The sequence below is a fragment of the Aegilops tauschii genome, chromosome 2, assembly GCF_002575655.3.
Source record: "Aegilops tauschii subsp. strangulata cultivar AL8/78 chromosome 2, Aet v6.0, whole genome shotgun sequence".
In the NCBI taxonomy this organism is placed as follows: Eukaryota; Viridiplantae; Streptophyta; class Magnoliopsida; order Poales; family Poaceae; genus Aegilops; species Aegilops tauschii.
This window is the reverse complement of record NC_053036.3, coordinates 36,070,860-36,093,672: the sequence shown is the minus strand read 5'-3', so window position 1 is coordinate 36,093,672 and position 22,813 is coordinate 36,070,860. Positions and strand designations below refer to the sequence as shown.

Sequence of the window (22,813 nt, the reverse complement as noted above, 5' to 3'; positions counted from 1 at the left end):
CCCGGAGACCCCCTGACTTGTTCTCGACGCCAAAACCTCTTATATATGCAGAAACCTCCAGAAATTAACCTAGATCGGAAGTTCCGCCGCCGCAAGCCTCTGTAGCCACGAGAAATCAATCTAGGCCCTCTCTGGCACCCTGCCGGAGGGGGCCATCATCACCAAGGGCATGGAGGAGGATCCCGGAGGGGCCATCATTACCATGAAGGCCAAGGACCAGAGGGGGAACCTCTCCCCATCCAGGGGGAGGCCATGGAGGAGGAAGCACAAGGGGGAGAACCTCTCCCCCTCTCTCTCGATGGTGTCGGAGTGCCATCGGGAGGGGAATCATCGCCGCGGTGATCGTCTTCATCAACATCACCATCCTCATCTCTTTTACGCGGTCCACTCTCCCGCACCCCGCTGTAATCCCTACTTGAACATGGTTCTTTATGCCACATATTATGATCCAATGATGTGTTGCCATCCTATGATGTTTTGAGTAGATATCCTTTGTCTTTGGGTTGATTGATGATCTAGATTGGTATGAGTTGTATGTTTTACTTTGGTGTCGTCCTATGGTGCCCTCTGTGTCACGCAAGCGTGAGGGATTCACGCTGTAGGGTGTTGCAATATGTCCATGGTTTGCTTATTGTCTGCGTTGCGTGAGTGACTGAAACACAAACATGGGTAAGCGGGACATGGCGTATGGGAATAAAGAGGACTTAATACCTTAATGCTATGGTTGGGTTTTACCTTAATGATCTTTAGTAGTTGCAGATGCTTGCTAGAGTTCCAATCATAAGTGCATATGATCCAAGATGAGAAAGTATGTTAGCTTATGCCTCTCCCTCATATGGAACTGCAATAGTGATTACCGATCTTGTTAACAATTTCCTAGGATAATTCCGCACACCGACCCATCATTATTCCACACTCGCTACTTATAATATTTAGTAATATATTCTAACTTTATGATAACAGCACCTACTTTCATATTTTAGCTTTCCAATATCATGCAAAGTTATCCACTTCATACCCACAACGTAGTTTTATTTCTCGTTGCTAGTTGGAAGCAAACATTCGGTGTACCTAGAGTCGTATAAGTGGCAGATAGGGCTTGACAGAATATTGATCTTACCTTTAGCTCCTTGTGGGTTCGACACTCCATACTTATCACTTCCACCATTGGGAATTGCTACGATGATTCCCTCACTTGGGGATTACCATTATGCAGCACAGCTACGGTATGTATTTCCCTCAGTGATGATACAAAGGTTATTGAACCAGTAGGAGAACCACGCAACACTATGTAAACGGTACCTGCACACAAAGAACAAATACATGCAACCCGACGTGTAAGAGGGGCTGTCAATCCCTCCCGGGTAAAAAGATAGATAAAATTATAGTAGATTGGATAAATAGATCTCGCGGGAACGTGAAATAAATTAAATAACCAAAAAGTGCAGCAAGGTATTTTGGGTTTTTGGATTAATAAATCTAAAAATAAAAGCAAATAAAAATAGATCTCAAAGGCAAATATGATAAAGAAGAGACCCAGGGGCCATAGATTTCACTAGTGGCTTCTCTTGAGAAAAATAGCATACGGCGGGTAAACAAATTACTGTTGGGCAATTGATAGAACTTCAAGTAATTATAACGATATCCACGCAATGATCATTATATAGGTATCACATCCAAGATTAGTAGACCGACTCCTGCCTGCATCTACTACTATTACTCCACACATCGACCGCTATCCAGCATGCATCTAGTGTATTAAGTTCATGGAGAAACGGAGTAATGCAATAAGAACGATGACATAATGTAGACAAGATCTATTCATGTAGGAATACACCCCATCTTGTTATCCTTACACTAGTGCAGAACCGGGCTATAGCACCGGTTCATAAGGGCCTTTAGTGTCGGTTCTGTAACCGGCACTAAAGGGTGGGGACTAAAGGTCCCCCCTCCTTTAGTACCGGTTCGGCACGAACCGCCACTAAAGTTCTACCACGTGGCACATTCCAGGGCCGGGTGTGGGGAGACCTTTAGTACCGGTTGGTACGACCAACCGGTACTAAATGTTTGTGGTGGTTTTAGTTTTATTTTTTGTTTTTCCTTTAATTTGTGTTTTCAATTTAATTTAGAGATTGTTTTTACATTATAATGAGTTGTTAAATCATTAAGTGAAAGTACCGCATATTAGTTTCAACTGGATGCAGAGCTAGCTAGCTAAGTGATACTAGCTAGCTAGTTAGCTCTGCATCCAGTTGAAACTAATCTGCGGTACTTTCATAAATGAAATAATAACTCATTATCATCATATTAATATAAAAACTCTTGTATCATATCATCACCAACAACAGTATACTAGCTAGCTAAAAATCATCATATATAGTCGTCATTACCACTATTTAATCATCATAGTCGTTACCTCTATCTAATCACCACCAACACTAGCTTAAAGAAGAAACATTCACTTGTACCAGAAGCAAAGATATCATCGAGTTCAACACATGGTCATGAGATTAAGTTCAGGATCGACGAAGAACACGGACATGAGAGGACAAGTACTAAGAGAATGCTAATCACTCCTGCTGCTCTCTCTCAGGTAAAATAGCATAGAACATGTATAGCTCTCCTGATTCATCATATTGGAGCATGCAGATGAACCTGTCTCCTACTTGTGGGCTGCGCTTCTATTTGCTGCCCCCTAGTACTTCTCTGCGATCCTTCATAATTTTGCTCCAGTCTTTCACTATTAAGCATTCCTCGGTTGTAGAAATCCTGAATGCACTCATGTGCAATGTAGGATATATTGGCCGTAAGCTAACCATAGACATGTGACCTTTAGTCTCGATCCACTTAGGCACAACTATCATCGGGAGTCCCTGTTGAAGAACATTGCGTATAGTAACATTACTTAGCAATGAAGTTTAGCTTGCAAAATAATGTATGCAAAAGATGGACTGAGGACAAATAGTAAAAATCTTACCATCTTTCCTAAATAGATGTGACCGTAGTTCAATACGATCACTATTTGTCGCACGTTTTGAGTACTGAGATTTTCAAATTCAGGAAAATAATTTCTCTTGACATCATCAAGATCCTCAAGCCATGAAACTTAATGACTTATCTCCTCGCAGTTTAGTTTAGCCCCGGGACAGTGGACAGTACTGTCTACCAAGCGTCGGACATGTTTGCTTGAATGGAAATAAGCTGTCAATAAAAATTAGTTGTCAACTATTTTTGAATAAACAATATTGAAGACATAAATATAGTTGAGAAACTCACATAATGGTAGTACTGAAGGCGTCTGCACATCGACCCAAATGTCTCTATTATCTTCAATATCATCTTCGGGACGAATATCAAAGGTGATAAACATATCAGGCTCCAATGCATAAGCCTTGCATAGTGCTTGCCAAGTTTTGCATTCAAAATAGGTGTAGGTGTCTGTATTGTATAATTTGACGTTGAATGTATAACCATGCTCTGTCTTCAAGTAAACTCTCTTTACCTCCATAGTTTTGTTAGGACTGAAACTTATCTTATCCAAGACAAAATTCTTGCATGGCAGGGGATACGCTTGTAGAATAGTGAAAAATTAAAATTATAAGTTGAAGCAAATGAAGCATAAGTCATGCTTAATTACGAAAAAAGACTTGTCGTTGTGACATACTGTATCCACTTCGAATGTCTCATCCAGCTTGATGTTAAAACGCCTATCATCAACTAGGAAATTTTTGTCGCACAGGCCGCGCTCGTCTTCGCAGTATTCGCACATAACGAAATTGTTTTCGTCGTCAGACGACATTTCTTATGTTCATAGTTGAAACATTAATTGATAAACATTTACTAAAAATAATTCAACTAATTCAACTAATTCAACTAAACACTTACTAAAAATAAACTAGTTTAATTAATTTCTTACTAAAAATAAAGTAGCTAGCTCTATATATAGTAAATTTAATATATCTAACATTTGACATTAATATATCTAATTCATCTATAACTATAAAAGTATTAAAAACTAACTCATCTAACATTAATATCTAACATTTGACATTAATATCTAACATATATTTCTATCTAATTCATCTAACATTTCACATTAATCTAACATTTATATAAACTAAAAGTATATATATAAAAAACTAAAAAACTAAAAACGGAAGAAAAAACATTAACAAAAAACAGAAAAAATCGTGTGCGTGTGTGTGTGAGGCCGCCGACGCGCGGTCGATCTCTTACAGCGGGGCGACGACGGGGACGGGCTGGGGGGCGGCGACGTCGACGACGGGGACGGCTGGGCTGGCGCGGCGCGCGACGGGGGCGGAGGGCGACGACGGCGATGGGGACGGGCTGGGGCAGCGACGGGGACGGGCCGGGCCGGGGCGGCGACGTATGGCCGGGGACGGGCCGGGGGCGACGAGGCGGGGACGGGCCGGGGGCGACGAGGCGGGGACGGGCGGCGCGCGTGATCGACGATGACGTATGACGGGGACGGGCGTGCATGGCGACGAGGGCGGGGACGGGCGCGCATGACGGGGGCGGCACGGGGACGGGCGGGCGCAACGGGGGCGGCGACGGGCGCGCGACGAAGAAGAAGACAAACTAACTAAAATTTTCATAAGAGTTGTATATATAGGATCGGCCTTTAGTACCGGTTGGTGGCAATGTCAAATTTGGCTAGACCAGGCGGCGGGAAGCGACCCCCTTCAGTACCGGTTCGTGGCTTCAACCGATACTAAAGACCCCCATTTAGTACCGGTCGGAGCCACGAACCGGTACTAAAGGGGGTGCGCTCCCATCCCACGGTGCAGAAAGTTTAGTCCCACGTCGCCGGGCGAAGGATAGCCGCACTGCTATATAAACCCAGTCGGGGCTGCTCCATCGAACTCCTCTGTAAAGCAGGCTTCTGGGCGTAACTATGGCGTGCTGTCCTGTGAGCCTGCTGGCCCTGGTGGGCCTGAATTTCCACGCCCAAGGCCTAGCAGGCCCACTGGACAGCGCCCCAACAATTTTTTATGTAGTTTTTTTCCTTTCTGCTTTATTTATTTCCTTCTATTTATTTATGAGTAGTTTTTTATATAGTTTTTTTCTTTTTTACTTTATTTATTTTCTTCTATTTATTTCTGAGTAGTTTTTTATATAGTTTTTTATTTTCCGCTTTATTTATTTTCTTCTATTTATATCTGAGTAGTTTTTTATATAGTTTTTTTCTTTTTTACTTTATTTATTTTCTTCTATTTATTTCTGAGTAGTTTTTTTATATTATTTTTTTATTTTCTGCTTTATTTATTTTCTTCTATTTATTTCTGAGTAGTTTTTTATATAGTTTTTTTTGCTTTATTTATTTTCTTCTGTTTATTTCTGAGTAGTTTTTTATATAGTTTTTTCTTTTCTGCTTTATTTATTTTCTTCTATTTATTTATGAGTAGTTTTTATATAGTTTTTTTCCTTTTTGCTTTATTTATTTTCTTCTTTTTATTTCTGAGTAGTTTTTTATATAGTTTTTTCTTTTCTGCTTTATTTATTTTCTTATATTTATTTATGAGTAGTTTTTATATAGTTTTTTTCCTTTTTGCTTTATTTATTTTCTTCTTTTTATTTCTGAGTAGTTTTTTATATAGTTTTTTCTTTTCTGCTTTATTTATTTTCTTCTATTTATTTCTGAGTAGTTTTTTTAATACTTTTTTGCACATGCCATGTGTGTGAACTGATGATACCATGCCAAGTTTCAACCTTTTTAGAGTTCATTTATAGTGTTTTTCAATTTCAGGGTCATTTAGCTCAAAACAAATCAGTAAATGCATAAAAAACATCAAATTATGTGAGAAAGGGTTGAAAGTTGCCGACGTGGCTTTGAATGGTGCATAATGAACGCACAAAAAGTCTGAAGTTGTAATAAATTATTAAAACTTTGAATAGACGGTGTAACAGATGAGTTTTCGTCCGAAACCCTGATACTTCGAAAGAGAGTGTCCAGTTTGTACACGAAGTGCATCCAGTTTTTGCCATAACCATCTCTACTTTTTTGCACATGCCATGTGGGTGAAATGATGATACCATGCCAAGTTTCAACCTTTTCAGAGTTCATTTGTAGTGCTTTTCAATTTCAGGGTTATTTAGCTCAAAACAAATCAGTAAATGCATCAAAAATATCAAATCATGTCAGAAAGGTTGAAAGTTGACGACGTGGCTTTGAATGGTGCATAATGAACGCACAAAAAGTCTTAAAATTTTGAATAGGCAGTGTAACAGATGAGTTTTCGTCCGAAACCCTGATACTTCGAAAGAGAGTGTCCAGTTTGTACACGAAGTGCATCCAGTTTTTGCCGTAACCATCTCTACTTTTTTGCACCGGTTCATAAAGAAATATAAGAGCATTTAGATTACTAAAATAGTGATCTAAATTCTCTTATATTTCTTTATAGAGAAATACATCAAAAATACATTGATCATCAATGATCTTTTTGTGTACAATCTGAATTGACAATATGAGTCCTCGCCGGTTTAGAAACCTAAGAAAACTCATATTGTGGCCACAAATTCTACACATAGAGTTCAATGAAGAACAAGTGGTTTGTGATAGTTTGAGAAGTAACATATTTAAGGTGGTAAACACCCTGTTAGCGGAGCGAGGTGGGACTAAAAAACCGCTGCAACTAAAAACCTCTAGTACCGGTTTGTGGTAAGAACCAGTACTAAAGGTGCTGGTGGGGCCCCATCCGGACCACGGCGTGCCACAACCTCTTTAGTACCGGTTCGTGGCACGAACCGGTACTATAGGTTTGCCACGAACCGGTACTAATTAGCTCCGCCCGCCTAGCCGTTCGAACCGGCACTAATGGCAACATTGGTGCCGGTTTTGTTACAAACCGGTACTAATGTGCTTCACATTAGACCGTTTTCTACTAGTGTTAATAGCAACGATACATACGTGTCATGACCCTTTCTGTCACTTGGATTGAGCACCGTAAGATCGAACCCATCACAAAGCACCTCTTTCCATGGCAAGAAAAATCGATCTAGTCGGCCTAACTAAACCAAAGATTTGAAGAAGAATGAGGCTATAAGTAATCATGCATATAAGAGATCAAAAGACTCAAATAATTTTATGGATAAAAACATAGATCTGATCATAAACTCAAAGTTCATAGGATCCCAACAAACACACCGCAAAAAGAGTTACATCAAATAGATCTCTAAGAGACCATTGTATTGAGAATCAAAAAAGAGAGAGGAAACCATCTAGCTACTAACTACGGACCCGTAGGTCTACAATGAACTACTCACGCATCATCGGAGAGGCGCCAGTGAGGATGATGAACCCCTCTATGATGGTGTCTAGATTGGATCTGTTGTTTTTGGAACTTACTGCGGCTGGAGTTGTTTTTCGTCGACTCCCCTAGGGTTTTTGGAATATTGGGGTATTTATAGAGCAAAGAGGCGGTGCGGGAGGCCACCGAGGTGGGCAGAACCCACCAGGGCGCGCCTGGGGGCCTGGGCCCTCGGGCGCGCCCAGGTGGGTTATGCCCCCCTCGGTCACCCCTCTGGTACTTCTTTGGCCCATCTTGTGTCTTCTGGTCCAGAAAAAATCTCCAAAAAGTTTCACTATGTTTGAACTCCGTTTGGTATTGATTTTCTGCGAAGTAAAAAAAAAAGCAAAATAACAGCAACTGGCACTGGGCACTATGTCAATAGGTTAGTCACAAACAATAATATAAAGTTGCTACAAAATGATTGTAAAACATCCAAAAATGATAATATAAAAACATGGAACAATCAAAAATTATAGATACGTTGGAGACGTATCACCTCGTCCCGCTGGAAGCTCTCCATCTAGAAGGTTCCTCGTCTTGACGTGCAAATCAAGAACACCTCATCCGATCATGACTCGAGGCAGGTTTCGATACACTTGGCAGTGCCGGATCTAGGGGTGGGGCCATGGGGGCCATTGCCCCCTCAGACAATTTACAAATTCTATTTTACTACTGCAATGTTTCTTGGTCATACTAATTTCTGTGTATTGTAGCGTATATTTTTCTAGCCATTGGAATGCCGTTCATGGTTGGCCCCCACATTGTCAAATCCTAGATCCGCCACTGACACTTGGATACATTATTCTGCAGATTTTTATTGAAAGTCTTCAAGACAGGCAATGTCTTCGAAGACAGACAAGTAAATAACACCAACACAGTATGCAGCGAAAGCTAAACTACACTAGGATAGTCATAGTCAAGGAGACACAATAGATTAAGCACGAAGACAAATAGCAGCTAGGTAGAATATATCACACTATGCAATCAGGGTGAATGTCTTCACACAAGAAGTTAATCAGAGTGGACAAGCAATGGCTTCACGAAGCTAATTAGTAAGTAGAGAGAGAGAACCACGTCTTCACCCTATTTTAGGTATAAAAAAATAGTAAAAAAATTTAAAAAATATGAATCTTTTTTGTGGTAAACATTGATGAATGTCCTAACTGCATGCAAAAATTCAGGTCGAAATGACATTCATGGAGGTCTGGGCAAAAATAACAAAACTGATGCTCCAAAATGCTTCCAACAATAGTCTTTTTGGACCATCGATTTTATTTTATTTTTGCTCAGACTTCCACGAATGTCATTTCAACTTGAAATTTTGCACGCAATTAGAAAATTTATCAATGTTCATCTAAAAAATCAGATTTTTTTAACTATTTTTTAGATTTTACTGTTCATGCGAGAGCATATGAGATCGGGATCAAATAATTCATGTCCCACAAAAAGGGCATAATATATATAGCATCTAACAAGCACATTTAAGTCAACCCACTTTCTATGCATAAACACATTATAAATAAACAAATTATTAGAGCAAGCAACACCTATCATATGCAAGGAAGAGGAATGGAGCATTAATAATTTTATCATAAAGAGAGTTAACTTAGTAACACCAAGATTTCTATAACCATACTTGTGTCTCTCATGATAATTACATGTAGGATCATAATCAAATTCAACAATATTGCCATCACATGAAACATTATTTTCATGATCGACATGCATATAGATTTTATGATATTCCAAGATAGTGAGATTAACATCAACTAAACCCAGTTTATAAAAAATATCATAAGATTAAACACTCTAAATATGTGAGATTTTTTTATACCTAAAATTGACCCTATTTTAAATCCACTTTCAATAGTATTGCGAACGTTATTATTTTATTGTTGAGTTTGCCGTATAGGTTGTACCCCCAGTTGCATATCTAAACAACCTACTCTCTTATCCTTTCATGTGGGACCTATTAATAAGACCGCTTTGGTACGTGAGGACCGTCCAGGTTGAATTTTCAAGACATAGCAAGGGAATTCGCACGCGGGGAAGCTAGCTGCGTGGGAAACTTTGTGATGCAAGTCGGCTATCTCCATCAACAAATCAAGGCCAAGGTGGGCCACGCTACTTCGGAGGCAGTCCGACAGCTGGAGGTCGGCTGCATGTAGATGCTGTCAAGGAAGCTTTGAAGAATGAATTTCAACCTTAGCGACCTGAAGAGGATGTGCAACTCGGTGATGATTGAGGTGCGGTCAAGTTTGAAGACCGCTTCATTGGCTACTGACGGTGACACGGCCCAAGTGTACATCACCACGTCGGTTGCTGACCTGGTGGCCCGGCCCAAGGACCCCTAGGCCGGTTACGTCATTCGTCACATTGGGCGGCCCATTATGCTATTTACTGACGCTATGTACGAAAGATTCTGGAATACTAGCAATACAATATAAGTGTGACGAAGCCGTGAATAACTCTACCTCCATCGACGTAGTTGACTAGGATTTGTAACCTGAGGGACCCCAGTATATTATATATACCGGGGTCTGGGCTAGTCGATATAACATCTTATACAATAAAACAATCCCTTGGTTCATACATGTACTTTGTACACCCTTATTGCATTATACACATGCGAGAGTGGGGCATTACCTCAATCGTGAGGGCACGAACCTAGGTAAATTTGTCTCCTTGTTTCCCTCTCTGGCCTAATCGCTATACCGGACACCCTACCGAGGGATCTGCCAGATCTAGTTCCGACACCAGGCATCTTCGAGGTCAGTTACACAAGCTCAAAAGCACATCCAAGACGTGTTAGCCTTCACTTAGATTCTTTCAGAGAATTTTTTAGAGGCGGGTCTTTATTTAGTTTTTTTTCCGAGGCAAAGGTCTTTATTTAGATGGCTGGTAAACTATGGCAGTGCCCATACCAACTTGGCAAGGCCCACGTGGCCCCCAAAACCCGCTGTAGTTTTCACCTCACCGCCACAATTCGGCTCTTCTAATCTTTTCACTTTCCCTCCCCCGCCAAAAACCATTTCCCTCCTCTCGCGCCAAAAAGATAAATCCCCATAAAACCTCGCCAGACCCCCGCCGGTTTCCCCTCGATCCATTCCCCACTTCCCCCCTCCGCCGCGCATCCCGCGCCCCAAATCTCCGTTCGCGCCCGCCCCCTCCATCCACCGCCGCCGGAAGAGGCCAAATACCATTCCCGCCGAGCCGCCGGCCGCCGCCATGACGGGCGACGGCGTCTGGCAAGAGTCCCCCAGCCAGGCCGAGCTCTTCGCCGCCGAGGTCGCCGCCGTCCGCGCGGTGCTCGGCGCGGCGCTCCCGGAGGCCCGCGTCCTCGCCGCGCTCTCCCGCTGCGGCGGCAACACCGAGCGCGCCATCAACGCGCTCCTCGACGACGGCGCCGACGCGGACGCGGACGACGCCGCCGAGCGCGCCATCGACGCGCTCCTCGACGCCGAGAAGGTCCGCGTCAAGGCGGAGCGCGACGCTACAGCTGCCCTGACGCCGACGGTCAGGGTGAAGACCGAGGCTGTCGACGTGCCCAAGAAGGAGCGGTCTGTCCGCCCCCCTCCCGCCAAACGGGCCCCTTTGCCGCCGCCGCGCCGTGTCAAGGAGGAGAAGCAGGAGGAGGAGGAGGAGGTTACCAGCGGCCGCCCCCGCCCCCGCGCCGGCGGCTGCGGCATAAGCCTCGTGCCGCGGCCGGCGAAGATGGACTGCGACGACGACGAGGCGGAGGGCATCGACGCCGCGCCGAGGCCGAAGAAGAGGGTCAGGGAAGAGGAGGGCGTGGTCGACCTCACGGCGACGCACCCGCTGCCGTACCTCAACCCGCGGCCCATCCGGGCGATTCCGCCGGAGGAGGCCGCGCAGATGTACGACCCGCAGCCGATCCGGGCTGTTCCGCCGCGGGAGCCCGCCAAGATGCACAACCCGCCGCAGCGGCAGCGGCCGCAGCCGGCAAGGGCCGCCGCGGCCCCGCCGAAGAGCGATTGGAAGATGGTGGTGGCGGCGCCGGAGGCGGAGCTCGGGGACTTCGCGCCGGAGCCCGACTGGTTCCTTGTCGAGAAGTCCTATGTCGCCGGGCTGTCCACGCACAGCGGGAGGCGGATGCTGGACGCCGGCGAGATCGTCCATTTCGGCTTCCCGTCCTACGACCGGGTCAACTGCGGCATCAAGATGTCGGCCAAGAAGGCGGCGTCGCTGTTACAGATTGTGCGCTTCTCCACCAAGCGCGCCGGAGAGGTGAACTGCTCTCATCTCATGGTGCATTGCGAACTCATGATTGGAATTCATATCATTCTGTGCAAAATAATCTTAATCCTGTGGAACTTTTGATGGTTATTGCAGATCGGAAAGCTGTCTCCGGAGTGGACAAAGTGCCTTGTCCCGCTGGTGAACTCTTCCAAAGTTAAGATTCAGGGGAAGATCGTGTTTCCGACAATGGAGCTGAGCCTGATGCAGGACATCTTGCTCTATGTCAGGTAATGACTGATGATGATACAATGTGCTCTGCTGTGTGATTGATTTTGTTAGTTTTCAGTATATCGCACAATTTTGTCTGCAAGTCTGACCAATGCTAGATATTGTTCATACAGCTTCTACATTCACAAGTCAGTGTTCACCAAAGGCGACAACTCATCCTTGAGCCAGCTTGCTCCTGCAAATGTTGATTATTCAGACAACCCTCTCCATGCTCTGTTCAAATTACTCAAGCTAAGGGCATCTATCAAGGTATAACTGAAGCCAGTTTATTCAACTATGCAGTTATTGTGGTGTTCATGATGAATGGTTGATTCAGTATACATGCTTGTTTTGCAGGCTGATTTCACTCTTGATGAGCTCACGAGAAAGCGACCGTGGAATCTGAGGGTGAGCTAAAAATCCTCCTGTTATCTGTTACTGTCCCAAATTATTCAGTGTATGTCTTTAGATCTATAGCAAAGCAAGTATACCCTGAAAATTAAATCCTCTTGTTTTCTGTTGCCGTTCCACATTTGTAAGCCAATTTGGTTTCTGTATCTGTCTTTGATGCTAGCTCATTAAAAATTTCTGGTACATAAATTAGGGTGATGCCAATGGAGATGATGAATCAACTCCTATTGTTGGACTTGAAACCCGTCGCACAGCTGGGCAAACTTTTCCGGAGCAAGCCGCTGATGAGCAGGCCATTTCAGAAGCTGCCTTGAACAAAATTATTGGCACAGCTGAAATATATGACTTGAAGGTAACAACAAAGTGCATTTCTGTTTCACTCTTGCTCATAATACTCTATTTGCATGGGAACTAATGTACTATTTTGAATATTGGTCTACAATATGTAAAATAGGAAGCAGAGCCACCACACACTCTTGTTTCTGTTCTCAAACCGTATCAGAAAGAAGCTCTCTTTTGGATGTCAGAATTGGAGAAGGGATGCATCGATGACGATGAATCAAAAAATGCTATTGATCCCTGTTTTAGTGCCTACACTATTGCTGACAAGTGTGTGCTTTTTTGTGTTATTTGTATAATTTTAAAAGAATTTTGATAATGGCCAGTGCTAATCACTGAATTGTTTATCTTCTCAGGAGGGCTCCTGCTGTGTACATTAATGTTTTCTCTGGTGAAGCGACAACCAAGTTTCCAAGTTTAAGTAAGACGACACGAGGAGGGGTAAGTCTTTTATGATGGTTCCTGATGTATGTGCCTGGTTTACATTATATTGGAAAATGTAAGGTTTATCATTTTGCCTTGGATCTTGTTGTTTCTTAATTGATTTGCTAATACTGTTTCGAACATGTTGATTAACTATTCCAATAGCAAATGAATACTTATGATTGCCTTTGTTGAGGATTCTGTGAAACCTGTCTGTGCATGTTTGGTGACACAATGCTTACCACACTGATATTAGCTGATAGACTTTAAGCCTAAGAAATGATTCTTTGAAATTTGTTTCTATATTTGCTTATGTACTTACAATGCTTTCATTTGCCTCACTGGATCATAGTTATGTAGTACTATTATGAGAAGTATTTATGTGTTATCTTTGCCTTTGTAGATACTGGCAGATGCAATGGGTCTTGGCAAAACTGTCATGACTATTGCCCTGATACTGTCGAATCCAAGGGGGGAGCAGTCCAACTACATAGAAAGAGACATAATAAGGCCTGTAAGAGGTCGTGATACCAGAACATGCACTTCGATCCCCAATATAAGAGGAGGTACCCTTATTGTGTGTCCCATGGCATTATTGGGTCAATGGAAGGTAAGCATGTCTACAGAAGTGATTCATATAAAAATGTTAAATCTCTGGCGTTACAGTTATTTAGTAGAAGCATTTTCTGTCAAGTGAACTGCTAGAGTCTGCAATCAACATCAGAATAGCTGAAACTGCAGTGCTAGATTGCAGTTTTATAATGTTTTTCCTTGCATGTTCAATCAACTTGTTTGTTCGTAAGAAAATTTCACTACACGTAAATAATGTGAGCACTGTCCTCCTTATTCCTGCTTGTAGGATGAACTGGAAGCACATTCAACACCGGGAGCAATTTCTGTGTTTGTATACTATGGTGGTGATAGAACTGGTGACCTCAAATTGATGGCTGAACATACTGTTGTCTTGACGACCTATGGTGTCCTTCAGTCAGCTCATAAAGCAGTAAGTTTGTCAATGGTCTTTTATGTCCAGTTTGAAGATAATAGCTTTTCTTGGGAAACATACCTGTATCATTTTGCTAACTAATGTGGTACCTTCACAGGATGGCAGCAGTGCCTTTCACAGGATAGATTGGTATAGAATTGTGCTTGATGAAGCACATACAATCAAGTCTCCCAGAACTAAAGCTGCCCAAGCAGCTTATATGTTAAGCTCGCAATGCAGATGGTGCCTAACTGGTACACCGTTGCAGGTGTGTTTTCAGCCATCGCATTTGTATTTGCGTTACATCACATGTTTGGATGTGATAATTCCAAGTATTGTTAATTTTAGAATTTTTTACCCATCCTTTTGTAGTTTTTGGAAACAGTAGCTTATATGATCACATTTGCTGCAGAATAATTTGGAGGACCTTTACAGTCTTCTTTGCTTCTTACGTGTAGAGCCATGGTGTAATTCAAATTGGTATGGCTTTATCAGACTTTCACTTCAAATACTTGTGGTTGAAAATGTATCTGATTCACAAGCTGTTTTGATCTCCCTCTAGGTGGCAGAAGCTGATTCAGAGACCTTATGAGAATGGTGATGAGAGGGGATTGAAGCTTGTCAAAGCTATTCTTAGGCCGCTCATGCTGAGGAGAAACAAGGAAACAAAAGACAAGATGGGAAAGTATGCATTTCTTATTTTGTATTTCATTGAAACTCTTAGTTGCATAAATAAATGCCTTTCCTCTTGGAACTATTGTTGACCACATGACTCTGATGCTTGTTTCAGGCCCATATTGGTCCTCCCACCAGCTAACGTTGAGGTTGTGGAATGCGAACAGTCTATCGAGGAACGTGATTTCTATGAAGCGCTTTTCAGGAGATCGAAGGTATATGCTTCTAAGAGTTTACGGGCCAATTTTTTTTATTAGTTACTGAAAGGATGGAAGTTTTATATTTCTTGTTCATCTTGGCGAGAATCTAATAGTTCATGGACAAGTTTCTTCTCATTTCTAACTCAAAATGGTCTTTCCATTCCAACAGGTTCAATTCGATAAGTTTGTGGCACAAGGCAATGTTCTTAACAACTATGCTAATATTCTTGAGCTACTTCTTCGTCTAAGGCAGTGCTGTGATCACCCTTTCCTGGTCATCAGGTTAGCCATTACTTGCAACAAAACCACTCTCTTGCATTTCATCGCCTCATCTTCTAATTTCTTTGCTGAACTTTCAAAATATGCAGCAAAGCTGATACCAAGAAGTACACCGACCTAGACGAGCTAGCGGAACGGTTCCTTAAAGGGGCACAGAATGATTCTGGATGCCGTGCCATTGTACCCCCGCGGGCATTTGTAGAGGATGTCGTTGAGGAAATCCGCCAGGGCACGGCCGCGGAGTGCCCTATCTGCCTTGAGTCGACCTCCGATGACCCCGTGATCACCCCTTGCGCGCACCGCATGTGCCGCGAGTGCCTCCTTTCCTGCTGGAGCACGCCGGCCGGGGGGGCCTGCCCTATCTGCCGAAGCCCCATCACCAAGGCCGATCTGATCATGCTGCCCGTCCAGTGCCGCTACGAGGTCGACGCCAAGAACAACTGGAAGGATTCATGCAAGGTGGTGAGGCTCCTCGCGACCCTGGAGGACCTCGGGAAGAAGGGGGAGAAGAGCATCGTGTTCAGCCAGTTCACTTCTTTCTTTGATCTTTTGGAGATCCCCTTGAACCAGAAGGGCATCAAGTTCTTGAGGTTTGATGGGAAGGTGACCCAGAAGCACCGGGAGAAGGTCCTCAATGAGTTCAGTCAAAGCAAGGACAAACTGGTATGTATGCTCATTTATTTATTTGCTCTGTTTATTTTTAAAGCAAGTAATTCTTGAAGCATTTTCAGTTGCTGATCTTTTATCCCTGGAAATTGATTAGGTGCTGTTGATGTCACTCAAAGCTGGAGGTGTGGGCCTGAACCTGACTGCTGCCTCCAATGTCTTCCTCATGGTAATTCCACCTTACCCTCTGTGTCAATCCAGTAAATTCAGTGAACTACTTTTGCTTGGTGATACATTTCCTGTGGCAGCAATGTGTGATAATAACCAAGTTCTGTTCCGTGTCGACACAGGATCCGTGGTGGAACCCTGCGGTGGAGGAGCAGGCCATCATGCGGATCCACCGCATCGGGCAGAAGAGGGCGGTCCATGTGAGGCGGTTCATCGTCAAGGACACGGTGGAGGAGCGGATGCAGCAGGTGCAGGCGCGCAAGCAGCGGATGATCGCCGGGGCGCTCACGGACGAGGAGGTCCGCAGCTCGCGCATCGAGGAGCTCAAGATGCTCTTCAAATGATGGAGCTCCTTTGCTGCCATGGGCTCCAGGATTTTGTATAGTAGCAGTAGTAGCAGCTTCAGGCCCTTGGTAATAGTTATAGCAGTAGTATGTAGGGAAGATGGCCGAAGGTTCAGACCTTTGTGAGTGGGGATGGAATGGGTGTGTGTTGTGCCCCCTTCCAATTTTGTTCATGTGTCCCCAGTCACTGCCAGGCAGCTGTATATTTTGTCTAGTGGATTATCTTGAATTCGAAGGAGAAATCTTGGGAAGAATTTATTTGAAATGAGGAGCTGACCCTCTGTTCAATCATAGAGTGAAAAATTCCTCATTTGTGAAAGCCTTTTTTCATACTTGAGTTATTAACTTATTATTACAACTTCCACTATCACAGCTTTACAAGTTTACAGATTCATGGTGATGGTGATGGTGATGGCATGGATGCCGGCGACATGGCGGCGAGCTCAGCTAGGAATGCCTTGGCGTGCTCCGGCCTGACGAAGAGCGATGTCACGCTGACCCCGCCGTTGTCGCCGTCCGTGCCCGGCGGGCACACGACGCAGCTCGGCACCGTCGTCCCCTCCCCGTGCCAGTGCCATGTCACCCGCGCCGGCCTCCCGCCGCCGAAGTCCGCCGCCTCGAACCCCAGGTTCCTCCAGCTCGACACCACCAGCGTGCTGTACGTCAGCGCCACCGCCCCCTGCTCCGTCGTCGTGCCGCCGGGGGCGAGCAGGTCGGGGATCCTCTCCTTCGCGCGCCGGATCATCCTCGCCACGTCCGCGGCCGCGCCGTTCGCCACCGCGCCGCGCGTCGAGGTCAGCGGCTGCAGCACCGCGCAGTTGCCGTAGTACCCGGGCCTGGCGCCGGCGAGCCGGCGCATGTTGGCCGCGAACAAGAGGGTCACGGGGGCCTCGTCGGAGACTGAGACGACGGCCGCGCGGGTCCGGCACCGCCACAGCACCGCCGCGACGGCCTCGAACGCCGTGCACGGGCCGCCGAGGCCGGCGGCGTCGAACTCGGTCCTGACGCGGCCGATCAGGTCGGCGGGGACGGTGACGTCCAGGAGCGCGAGGTTCATTTTGAGCACGGGGCTGCCCCCCTGCTTCTGCGCGGCAACCGTCGACGGCGGGAGGCTCAGGAGCGAGCCGTCGTCGGCGCGGAGCGGCGTGATGGACGGCGCCGGGGACGCCCCGCGCGCGAGCTCCCCGACGGCGCCCAGGAACTGCGCCATGCCCTCGCCATCCGTCAGCACGTGGTTCCACGTCGCGGCGACGGCGAACCCGCCGCAGGCGAACACGGTGACCTGCACAAGCAGCAGCGGGTCGGCGTGGCGGCAGAGCCTTCCGGGGTACCGCGCCGCGAGGCCGCCGAGCAGCGGCACCGTGACGTCCGCCAGCGCGTAGGACGCCGACGCGGCGACGAACGGCACGCCGGCCGCGCCCTCGATGCGCAGGAGCTTGCCATCGGCGTCGGCGTCGGCGGCGAGGCGGCCGGCGACGGGGCGGTAGTGGGCCAGCGCCCTCGAGAGCGCCGTCCTGATGGTGTCCGCCGGCTCGGGGATCGGCCGGTCGAAGAGGAGCAGCGCGGTGACCCCAATAGGAGGGACGATCCGGTCGAAGGAGGAGGTGAGGTGGACCACGGCGTCGTTGCCGCCAGGTGGGCCGACGACGAGCACCGGCGCCGACTTGGTCACCGCCCCGGCGCTCATCGTTGGTTCGTGAAGATGGACCGCCAGAGTTGCCGTTGCCGACCGGCGACGGGGCTATATGTATAAGTGCTCCTACTACTTGCTTGTTACACGCCGCGCCAAAGCCCGACATTATCTTGTGAAAACTTACACATCACTTGTAAATTGTAAACTACTGCATGTTTACTAAACCGGATTCGCCATTTCTCCGTTGTTTATCTCGCGTCGGTCGATTCCGTGTGGAGGAGCAGTGGTGTAGCCCCGAGAGGCCGAGACGAGCAATGCTACATCAACGGAGCCTAACCGGGTAAATTTGAGGTGGCAATCTGTGATTGGACCAAAGGGGGAGGGAGGGCCCCACCCCCTGAAAATCAGGGGGTATTAGTTAGTTGGAAGGTCCGTGAATCTCTACTTCTAATGGACGAGTTGGTGAATCGTCTTCGCGGTTTATTTTCGCTGGTTTTTTTCGTCTCTCCTCCCACCACCCCCTCCCACCCGGTCCTCGGTTTATTTTCGCTGGTTTTTTTCGTCTCTCCTCCCACCACCCCCTCCCATCCTGGTCCTCGGTTTATTTTCGCTGGTTTTTTTCGTCTCTCCTCCCACCACCCCCTCCCACCCTGGCCCATCGGTTTATCTTTCTCTTCACTCTTTATTACAACCACAACTTTCCTAACGTATAACAAATCACGGATCTAACTTCCTTAAATTATGCAAATCAATCGATTTCTTTTATTGGTTCAATTTGTCTTAGGAAACAAATAACAGATTTTCAGGAAACAAATAATACATTAATCTAACTTTCCTAACTTATCTAAATCAATCGATTTCTCTTATTAGTGAAATTCGTTTTAGGAAACAAATAACAGACACGTCACAACTTTTCTCTCAATAAATAGTTTCTTAACATTTGCAAACTTTCCTAATCAGACACGTCACAAACGGGCAGGTACTGATATCACGTTACCAAACAATAAAACCCCATTTGCATAGAAATCAGTTCATAAATCCTAACTTTCCTAAATTTTTATCTTTCCTTGATAACAACCAATATTCCTATGTTTTCCACCTATTGAAGGAAATCACCCCTTCATCGATATTAGCATTTTTTTGAACTGAGATCTCCGGGTTATAATTTTTTTTGCGATTCTTTCCAATTGTGACCTCTCCTTCCACTCCGGCTCCTTCTCGCATAAACACCTCCACCACAGCCAGGTGACACCGCCCCAGACCTCCTGCCTCTCCACACCTTCTCCGCCACCTCCTTCTCGTACTCCATTAACAATCCCTCCGCCACATTTGTCCACGACGGTGTCGAGGGCATGGCGCAGCAGCGTACCAGCGGTATAGCAGTGCATAGCAGCAGGAAGCAACACGCAGCAGGCGAGGCGACACTACAAAAAAAATACACTTCCGTGATGATACGTGTTTGTCACAGTAGGTCGCGTTTTTTTGTCATGCATGTACATCCATGACGATTTTATGACACAATCAAGATAGTCATACATGTGCTGTCGTAGAAGTGTTCCATGACATTACCAAAATTATCATCACGGAAGTGTTCACTTCCATGACGATAAATCGCGCATCACAGAAGTGCTTTCGTCAAGGGTGACCGACACGTGGCATCCACCGTAACGGAACGCCGTTAAGCTATCGGGTCGGGTTTTGGATCCAATAACCCGTTAACAGCCCCGACCAATGGGAAATTTCCACGTGTAAAATTCTTATTGGCCGGACGAAACACGTGTCAGCTCGTCAGTGGGTCAGATAGGCGCCTATGATATGTCGACACGTGCCACGGCCCACCACTGGCCCATTTAGCTTACAAAGCCGGCCCGTTTGACTTGGTCAAAAGTTAACGGGCTGGCCCATGAAAAGCCTGTTAACGGTCTCTTCGCAAATAGCCCATTTTACGGCCCGTTAGGCCCTAAAGGAAATCGGCCCAACAACGTCATGTGGGCCGTCGAATATAACACCAGCCCATTTCACTTTCGGCCCATGTATGGCCCACGACATCTTTCGGCCCATATGAGGCCTTCGTATCTTTCGGCCCTTTACAGGCCCACGGTGACTCTATGTTGGTAATCGTAGCATAATTTAAAATTTTCCTACGCTCACCAAGATGCATCTATGGAGTCTACTAGCAACGAGGGGAAAGGAGTGCATCTACATACCCTTGTAGATCGCGAGCGGAAGCGTTCCAATGAACGTGGATGACGGAGTCGTACTCGCCGTGATCCAAATCACCGATGACCGAGTGCCGAACGGACGGCACCTCCGCGTTCAACACACGTACGGTGCAGCGACGTCTCCTCCTTCTTGATCCAGCAAGGGGGAAGGAGAGGTTGATGGAGATCCAGCAGCACGACGGCGTGGTGGTGGATGTAGCGGGTCTCCGGCAGCGCTTCGCCAAGCTTCTGCGAGAGAGAGAGGTGTTGCAGGGGAGGAGGGAGGTGCCCAAGGCTGTGGTTTGCTGCCCTCCCTCCCCCCTACTATTTATAGGACCCCTGGGGGGGCGCCAGCCCTTGGGAGATCAGATCTCCAAGGGGGGCGGCGGCCAAGTGGGGGGAAGGGGGTGCCTTGCCCCCCAAGGCAAGGGGGAAGCTCCCCCCTAGGGTTCCCAACCCTAGGCGCATGGGGGGAGGCCCAAGGGGGGGCGCCCCAGCCCACTAAGGGCTGGTTCCCTTCCACTTTCAGCCCACGGGGCCCTCCGGGACAGGTGGCCCCACCCGGTGGACCTCCGGGACCCTTCCGGTGGTCCCGGTACAATACCGATAACCCCCGAAACTTTCCCGGTGGCCGAAACTGGACTTCCTATATATAATTCTTCACCTCCGGACCATTCCGGAACCTCTCGTGACGTCCGGGATCTCATCCGGGACTCCGAAAAACTTTCGGGTTTCCGCATACATATATCTCTACAACCCTAGCGTCACCGGACCTTAAGTGTGTAGACCCTACGGGTTCGGGAGACATGCAGACATGACCGAGACGCCTCTCCGGTCAATAACCAACAGCGGGATCTGGATACCCATGTTGGCTCCCACATGCTCCACGATGATCTCATCGGATGAACCACGGTGTCGAGGATTCAATCAATCCGTATGCAATTCCCTTTGTCAAACGGTATGTTACTTGCCCGAGATTCGATCGTCGGTATCCCAATACCTTGTTCAATCTCGTTACCGGCAAGTCTCTTTACTCGTACCGCAATGCATGATCCCGTGACTAACGCCTTAGTCACATTGAGCTCATTATGATGATGCATTACCGAGTGGGCCCAGAGATACCTCTCCGTCACACGGAGTGACAAATCCCAGTCTCGATCCGTGCCAACCCAACAGACACTTTCGGAGATACCCGTAATGCACCTTTATAGTCACCCAGTTATGTTGTGACGCTTGGCACACCCAAAGCACTCCTACGGTATCCGGGAGTTGCACGATCTCATGGTCTAAGGAAAAGATACTTGACATTGGAAAAGCTCTAGCAAACGAAACTACACGATCTTTTATGCTATGCTTAGGATTGGGTCTTGTCCATCACATCATTCTCCTAATGATGTGATCCCGTTATCAATGACATCCAATGTCCATAGTCAGGAAACCATGACTATCAGTTGATCAACGAGCTAGTCAACTAGAGGCTTACTAGGGACAGGTTGTGGTCTATGTATTCACACATGTATTACGATTTCCGGACAATACAATTATAGCATGAATAATAGACAATTACCATGAACAAAGAAATATAATAATAACCATTTATTATTGCCTCTAGGGCATATTTCCAACAGTCTCCCACTTGCACTAGAGTCAATAATCTAGTTCACATCACCATGTGATTAACACTCACTGGTCACATCACCATGTGACCAACATCTAAAGAGTTTACTAGAGTCAACAATCTAGTTCACATCACTATGTGATTATCACTCAATGTGTTCTGGTTTGGTCATGTTATGCTTGTGAGAGAGGTTATTAGTCAACGGGTCTGAACCTTTCAGAACCGTGTGCTTTATGAATATCTATGTCATCTTGTGGATGCTACCACGCGCTATTTGGAGCCATTTCAAATAATTGCTCTACTATACGAATCCGGTTTACTACTTAGAGTCATCCGGATTAGTGTCAAAGTTCGCATCGACGTAACCCTTTACGACGAACTCCTTTCCACCTCCATAATCGAGAAAATTCCTTAATCCACTAGGTACTAAGGATAAGTTCGACCGCTGTCATGAGATCCTTTCCCGGATCACCATTGTACCCTCTTGACCAACTCATGGCAAGGCACACTACATGTGCGGTACACAGCATAGCATACTATAGAGCCTACGTCTAAAGCATAGGGGACGACCTTCGTCCTTTCTCTATCTTCTGCTGTGGTCAGGTCTTGAGTCTCACTCAATACTCACACCTTGTAACACAGCCAAGAACTCCTTCTTTGCTGATCTATTTTGAACTCTTTCAAAATCATGTCAAGGTGTGCTGTCTTTTGAAAGTATCATCGGGCGTCTTGATCTATCTCTATGGATCTTGATGCCCAATATGTAAGTAGCTTTATCCAGGTCTTCCTTTGAAAAACTCCTTTCAAACAACCCTTTATGCTTTCCAGAAATTTTACATCATTTCGGATCAACAATATGTCATTCACATATACTTATCAGAAATGTTGTAGCGCTCCCACTCACTTTGTTGTAAATACAAGTTTCTAACAAACTTTGTATAAACCCAAAAACTTTGATCACTCCATCAAAGCGTATATTCTGACTCCGAGATGCTTGCTCTAATCCATGGAAGGATCGCTGGAGCTAGCATACCTTTTAGCATCCGTAGGATCGACAAAACCTTTCTGATTGTATCACATACAACCTTTCCTTA

The 22,813-nt window shown here is 46.0% G+C and overlaps 2 protein-coding genes across 2 annotated transcripts; one reads left to right on the top strand and one right to left on the bottom strand.

The window, feature by feature from the left end:
- The first annotated feature begins 10,441 nt into the window (after window positions 1–10,441).
- On the top strand, window positions 10,442–16,532 carry LOC109737098 (DNA repair protein RAD5B). The gene is made up of 17 exons (XM_020296321.4): window positions 10,442–11,558; window positions 11,664–11,797; window positions 11,912–12,047; window positions 12,135–12,185; window positions 12,382–12,540; window positions 12,643–12,797; window positions 12,884–12,968; window positions 13,354–13,560; window positions 13,810–13,953; window positions 14,054–14,203; window positions 14,348–14,415; window positions 14,498–14,620; window positions 14,726–14,825; window positions 14,980–15,092; window positions 15,179–15,752; window positions 15,853–15,924; window positions 16,046–16,532. Exons 1-17 carry the CDS (start codon window positions 10,539–10,541, stop codon window positions 16,265–16,267), a joined length of 3,513 nt encoding a protein of 1,170 aa, XP_020151910.1. The 5' UTR covers window positions 10,442–10,538; the 3' UTR covers window positions 16,268–16,532.
- Window positions 16,533–16,625: 93 nt separating this feature from the next.
- LOC109737120 (acyl transferase 15-like) lies at window positions 16,626–18,045 on the bottom strand. Its single transcript, XM_020296337.4, has one exon. It carries the CDS (start codon window positions 17,952–17,954, stop codon window positions 16,659–16,661), a length of 1,296 nt encoding a protein of 431 aa, XP_020151926.1. The 5' UTR covers window positions 17,955–18,045; the 3' UTR covers window positions 16,626–16,658.
- Window positions 18,046–22,813: the final 4,768 nt, after the last annotated feature.

Coding starts and splice junctions, on each gene's coding strand:
- LOC109737098 (XM_020296321.4), top strand. CDS start 10,539: ATGACGGGCGACGGCGTCTGGCAAGAGTCCCCCAGCCAGGCCGAGCTC. Junction 11,559..11,663: donor CCACCAAGCGCGCCGGAGAG/GTGAACTGCTCT, acceptor TGGTTATTGCAG/ATCGGAAAGCTGTCTCCGGA. Junction 12,186..12,381: donor AGCGACCGTGGAATCTGAGG/GTGAGCTAAAAA, acceptor TACATAAATTAG/GGTGATGCCAATGGAGATGA.
- LOC109737120 (XM_020296337.4), bottom strand. CDS start 17,954: ATGAGCGCCGGGGCGGTGACCAAGTCGGCGCCGGTGCTCGTCGTCGGC.